Raw genomic sequence first — 6,919 nt, forward strand, 5'->3', positions numbered from 1 at the left:
GATGAAAACTGTATGTTGATCGTTAACATTCCTGCAAAGAAAATCTGTTTGCTTGCCCGAGCAGTCGATGTATATGCAGAAGCGAGCCCTGCTGTTCAATCATGTAATTTTTTTTAAATTATGAAAATCTTATTTTATTTTTTACTCTTTCCGCACACTGTAGTAACAAGTGTTTATTTGAGGAGCATAATCATTATGTATATTTGTGTGCAAGTTGTATAACATACAGTAGAAAAGTGATCAGCTCAGTTATATTGTAAATCTATAGTAAATGTGGATTACATGAACACTGTAGCACATTGTTCACCTCTGCTTCTGCATATATATATCATACCCTGCTTCTGCATACATATATTTGTGTGTGTGTGTTTTTTTTTCAGACGTGGTTTATCAGTTGCCAACTGTTAAAGTGTTCGCCTCCTCTGATGAGGAAGACGAGCCTTCCTTCTCCTGCTTTGCCACCGATTTTTCACCAAAAAGTTATAAGATCAAGTGGCTGAAAAATGGTCAGGACTTCAACAACCAAACAGACAAGATCGAAACAACTTCCGAGGGGAGAAAGGACAAGAATGGTACTAAAATGTACAGTGCAGCAAGTTTTCTCAAAGTGAAGTCCAGTGATTGGTCTCTTTACCCCCGTACTGAGTTTACATGCCTGTTTGAGGGGAAAGGTAAAAATGACATTCCAGCCTACAAGAATTCATCTGTAGTCTACAAAGACTGTGGTGAGTAAATTGATACTTTTTTCGTAATGTTAATTTAATTTCACTTCTCATGGTTTTGCAGCCATTTCGTTTTAATGATGGTTCATTAATTCCTCACTCAATAGGTACCCCATGTCGTGAAAACGTGCAAATAAAGATCGATGGCCCCTTAACGGCGGAGTTGTTTTTAAACAACAAAGCATCTTTAGTATGTACAGTCCAGATAGATGAGGCAACTCCTCCCAAGATGTGGTGGGAAGATGGTGACAGAAAAGAGCTGGTTGGTACCACAACAGAAGCTGTAAAAGTAAAGAAGAACCAATTCAGCCTTACTCTTGACATCTCGTATGAAGAATGGAGCCGTGGGATAAAGCGCTACTGCGTTGTTGAACATTCAACATTGCTTGAACCAATGAAAAAACTCTATGAAAGGAATATTGGTAAGAAAACTGTTCCACAATTGTTTGCTAAAAGTGTTTTATTTCTCTTATCATGCCATGAAACATTATAAGTGTATTTTGTAGGACATATTTCCTTCAGTACTGCAGGTACTTTTGTCTGTGGTAGGAATCTAATTGTTCTCTCACGCTTGCAGGAGGACCGATTCAGCGTCCTTCAGTGTTTATGCTGCCTCCAATAGAACATACTAGAAAAGAAATGGTGACCCTGACTTGCTATGTGAAAGACTTCTTCCCTCAGGAAGTTTTTGTGTCTTGGCTTGTTGATGACGAGGAACCAGACTCAGGCTATGAGTTCTATACCACAAACCCTGTAGAAAACCATGGATCCTATTCTGTTTATGCCCAATTATCAGTCAGCCTTGATCAGTGGAAACAGAATGACGTGGTGTATAGCTGTGCAGTTCACCACGAGTCTGTTGCAAACACAACTAAAGCTATTGTCAGATCCATCGGGTACAAAACATGTGAAAACACCAACCTGGTCAACCTCAACCTGAATGTCCCTGAAACATGCAAGGCCCAGTAGATGTTATTTTCTGTCGCTGTGTCTTCTGCTGTTTGTTGTTTGATGTTTGTTGCTTGTGATATGACATTGTGTTTGTCTTTTTAATGCAGATTAAAAATCAAAATAAAAAAAAGCACTTTGCAACTCTGTTGTTGTATGTCGCATGCAGTTCATGTCTTTATTTAACTAATATTTTGAGCTACATGTTTATTGTGTACTGTCACAGTGCTATCCCTGTTCAACTCAAACCAGGTGTAGTTATGAGCATGTTTGAGTTTTAAAGCACAATAACAAAATATTAAACTTTCAACATCATGTTATTTTCACTAGAATAACACACCACCACCCCACTAACTTTAGTCAAAAAATACATTTAATTAACTTTTGTTTATTTGTTTTTATATGTTAATTTTTATTTGTAGGTGGTGTTTGGTGGTCAACAGTGTTTGTGTGACTTGTCTTCGTGTATGTGTGTTTCCTCTACTTGGTCTTGCACCCCCAACACAAGACAGATGATTATTTAAAGTTTAACTCCAGCTCTGTGGTCTCTCAGTCGGATGATAAATATAGTGATTCACAAGCCAAGTCATGCATACCACACCAATAAACGGGTCTTTCAAAAGCAATTCAGGATCATTGTAGGACAAATGTTTTCTTTTACATTATACATAAATGGAGTGGAGTTGATAAATGAGAAGGACAGTGCAAAACAATTATGCCTTTTTGGTAGACAGTGTAATAAGTATCAAGACATATACCATTACTGTTTTCCTTCACTTTTGGTGTCTATTTCATACTTGGATTGACAACTAAACTAATAAAATTTTACTGATCATATCCAATCTGACCTGTGAGGTTATAAAATATATAACCATGCTAAAGGAACTTAATAGAATTTGATCATTGTCTCAAGAGCTATTGTTCAAATACGCCAGTGGATTGTCCCAAATACTAATTGATTAATTGCTGTACACTACATACAGAGTTCCTGAACGAAACTAACATCCAATGGAACTGTATCACAGAGGAAGATAACATGGCGGTGGCAGCCGTCACCTTCATCCTTCTCTTCTTCATCACTCTGCTGTTCACCATTGTAACCACTTTTTTCAAGGTAATAATGATTTTATTTGTTACAATTCTGCACAGGTTTTGGACAAAAAAAGACAATTGCATTCAGTTCAAACAAGACAGATGAGTTGACAGAAAACTCTTAACGTGAGGAATGAAATAACAGTAGGTTAATACAAGGAAAAACTATCTGAAACACGATAAACTTAAAATGAAAATCACCTCTGTAAAGCATAAGGAATTTTACAAAGAGAGGTGCTGAATCAATTCTGTGGTATGTTGAGTTATGTCACAAAATTTAAGGGCTACTATACTGAATTGAGTTATATTTTCAACGTGTTGCTGTTATTGTGTGTTCAATAATATTCCAAGTATATAAAATATATTTCTCATAAAAGAATTAGGCTAAATCAATTACTAAATAAGCACAGCAAACTATAACAGCAAGATTTAACATTTAGTTTATGCCGTATGTTAAGACATTTATTTTACAAATCATCAGAAAATTACATGGTGAAATGCCTCTCTTAACAATTATGAAGTTTATCTCAAGATGTCTTTGAAATCAAAAACAAATGTGTAGGTTCCAGTTTTACTTAAAATTTTACTTGAAAGGATATCCTTACAAAGAGGTCAGGCGAGCATTCAAGATTCATGTTTGCATTATATATTATGATGCAGTAATGTTGTAACTGTAATGTGCATATGTCGGTCATATGCATTTACATTATAAGCACACATGCAAATGATGACAAATAGAAGGAAGAAATCATTTTGGTGCAATATTACTAATCCACATTTATATGTTTTTCTGTCTTTTCAGATTAAATGAAATGAGGCAAACTTTCTGTAAAAAAACTTTCACTTTTTCACACATTTTGCTTAGAAACTCATAGTATCATGTAAGTAATTATCATTGTGCTTTTTTCATCATAATTACAAGCTTTGTGTCTTTTTGAAAATAAATGTTTAAATGAAGATAACCATTGATGTTGCTCCTCCAATTTTTCTCTCCTCCATTATTTTAAAATAGTTCATACTGTCTATAGTTTGATCTATATAGGTTCAGCATGTAATACTAAAATTCTATTCATCTATTAAAAACATTTTCTAATTATATTTTATGTGTTGTGTAATAAGCTGTTCATGCTGATCACCTCTTCAGCACCTGGAATCAACAGTCCATGTTCAACTCAGTATGTAAATTCAGAGATTTCACAGTCGGTTAGTTCTCGAGTCTATTAATAATAGCCCCTGAGAACTAAAACCTTCAACAAAGTCTTGAGAAGCCATGTCAAATGTATCTGATAGCATATGTAAACTGATATGAGATATTTAAATGTGCACTCTGTTTCTCTTACTGGCATAGCCACACCTCACACCTGGCGTCTGTGATGCACCGTTGCTCTTTGTATTGTTTCACTTCTGTATTTTGGTACTTTTTTGGGACCTGGTTGTTACTCAATGCTTCCGCTTGCTGCTAGCCCTGATCACTCTGCCCTGTCATGCTGCAACATCTGTGCAACAGGCTTCCAGCCCTATCTCCACCTGACTCGAGCAGACATTATAAAAGCACTCTGCCATCTAGCTTAAATACAAAGACATTACACTTACAATTGAGACAACACAGTTGGTTAGTTGACAAAAACCTGAAGGTATGTATAACTGAAGAGATTTAATCAGTGCATATTGTCCACATCCAACATTTATAATGAAACAAGTAAAAACAAGATAACCTCTTCCCTATCCCAGGACTGCGAGTTGTGTCTCCAAACATCACACTATACCCTGTCTGGGAAGGAGAATTGGGGTCCTCACCAGTCAGACTCATCTGCACCCTAAGTGGCTTCTTACCAGACAAACTGAGTGTGACCTGGCAACAGAACAACCAACGTCTAAACATTGTACCAATTCAAAGAAAGCTGCAGAGTGTGGAGGGAATGGAGAAAACCTTCAGTCTAAGCAGTGAGATTGAGCCAAATATGGAACAGTGGTCAGATGGCTCAAATTTTACATGCAAGTCCAACCACAACAACAAGGAATTCATAAAAACAATAAGTTTTTGCCAAAGTAAGTATGTGCAGCTACTGTCTCAGTGCACAATATGTAACAGATATATCATTCATGTTTTAAGATTAAAAAAAATCCATGTTGTCTTAAAATAAGTACTTTGAATAAGATGTATCATTTCACATTGAACATTTATGTTTTTTTCCTGCAGTCCATGCAAGAACTACTCCTTCTATTCATGTGGAGATTCCCAGCTTCAAGACAGTAATGGCAGCAAAGACTGAGGTGAAGGCAACATGTTCAGTCCTCACTGTGTTTGATGCCAAGGTGACCTGGCAAATAGATGGGACAGACCCAATCAAGAACCAAGTTAACCTGGCCAGAAACACATCTCATTTAATAAGCACTCTGACGGTTTCCTCAAGTAAGTGGAAACGGCTGAAGGTTGTAAAATGTAAAGCTGAACATCGCTGCTTCTCATCCACTGAGGAGACCGTAAATGTTTCAGGTAAAAGGATTAGACAAAATAATAAGTGTGGAAATGCTGTGTTAGTGAAGTGACCAAAAATAAATACCTCTGCTTTTTTGTCTTTCTGTATCATCCAGAGAATGCTCTTCGGGCTCCTTCGGTTGAGATCAGGAGATCTCTCCCAGATTTGCTGAAGGGAAACAGTGCTGTGCTGGAGTGTGACGTCACAGAACTCTCCTCCAGTGACCTCTATATCACCTTTCAGGCCGACGATACTGACATCTCTGAAAAACTTTATGTTGATCTTCCTGAAACGCCAGGCCCCCATTCAATCAGTAGACGATTCCTTGTCCCCCAAAACCACTGGAATAATGACACAAGTTTTTCCTGCAGAGTAAATCAAGGCCTCAACATGAGTTTCAAGTCAAAAGCAACAGACCATATTTTTGGTGAGTGTTGTACTCCTTTTTGTTTAAAAACTGTTGATTTGTTACTGCCATTGTATTTTTTCTATTTAAATTAACTTAAAATGTGCCTGATTCAGTTTTAATTCATTTATTCATTTGTTGACATATAGGGGACCCATCAATTGAGCTCCTTCTGCTCCCCAGTGAGGAGGAAGGACCACAGAGACTTGTATGTTCTGGATGGGGCTTCGACCCTCAAATTAAATGGTTTGATGAGTCTCAGGAAAGATCTTCTTCAACCAATGACATCAGCATGAATGCAGATGGACGTGTGGCAGTAACCAGTCAACTTCATATCCNNGAAGGTCTTCACTTGTGAAGTATCCGACAAGTCCTTGGACAAAACCATTGAAGATTACATCAGCCTCTGCTCAGGTACAATTAAGGAGAGACTCAACCTCAGCTGTTTACTAGGAACACTTTGACCTTCCAAAAAGTGTTTTGAAATGTAATGTCACTATAGTCTTTTACAAGTACTGAGTTTTTTTAAGATTTGCAAACTGGTACAAGTAATCACAAAATCAGTTCATATGCTGGTGATATACAGTAATACTTATCAATTAAATACCTACTATCAAAAGACCTGCAGTCATAGATGTTTTTACTTAAACACTATCTTCTGTCAACCACTAAAAGAAGAGAGCAGTTTCCTCCCGTCAAATGAACTGAAATGAGACCTCAACATATTGATCTGATATCAAACACTTAAAGAATGTTTGCAATTATATATCCTGAGTGTCAACTAATATCAAAAATCCAAATGATACAATTTTAAATCTTGCATAGAGTACATTACACAAAACATGAACGTCGGGTAAAAGCAGTATCTCAGGATTCGTTCAATCTGTCCTGCACAAAAGAACATATAACTACTTACATGTAATGTGGGAATTCATACATATTCAAACACTTCGGAAACAACTCATGTCACGATTAGATGGTGTGGAGACAATACATTTTAGAATAACATACTTCACTGGTCCCCAACTGTGGTAAGTGCAGCAGAGATAGTATTTGAGCTCCCTCTAGTGGTACACAGATGTATCTCTAAACTTTTTCTTTTTTAGTGAAATACATTCATTTAAAAACATAATACTATCAAAATACTAAAAACCTTTAACTAAAAAAAACCTACTTAAACTATTAAGTGTGTGAAATGTAGTTTAAAATAAGTTTTGCATTTCTTGTAATATTTTATATCAGCCTGCTACGTAATCACATTCATGCATGTA

The 6,919-nt window shown here is 36.5% G+C and overlaps 1 pseudogene and 1 gene segment (V, D, J or C); both read left to right on the forward strand.

Annotated features, from left to right (window-relative positions):
* Nucleotides 1-380: 380 nt before the first annotated feature.
* On the forward strand, nucleotides 381-3,719 carry LOC118322921 (the record flags this gene model as incomplete). The annotated part of the segment is given in 4 exon segments: nucleotides 381-725; nucleotides 830-1,144; nucleotides 2,654-2,784; nucleotides 3,565-3,719. Coding segments are annotated over 4 exon segments (800 nt in total), but the record flags the coding sequence as incomplete, so codon positions are not given.
* Nucleotides 3,720-3,841: 122 nt separating this feature from the next.
* LOC118323112 overlaps nucleotides 3,842-6,919 on the forward strand; it is a 7,613-nt pseudogene continuing 4,535 nt past the window's right edge.

The sequence above is a fragment of the Morone saxatilis genome, unplaced genomic scaffold, assembly GCF_004916995.1.
Source record: "Morone saxatilis isolate NCDOM2014 unplaced genomic scaffold, NCSU_SB_2.0 Contig14, whole genome shotgun sequence".
NCBI lineage: Eukaryota > Metazoa > Chordata > Actinopteri > Moronidae > Morone > Morone saxatilis.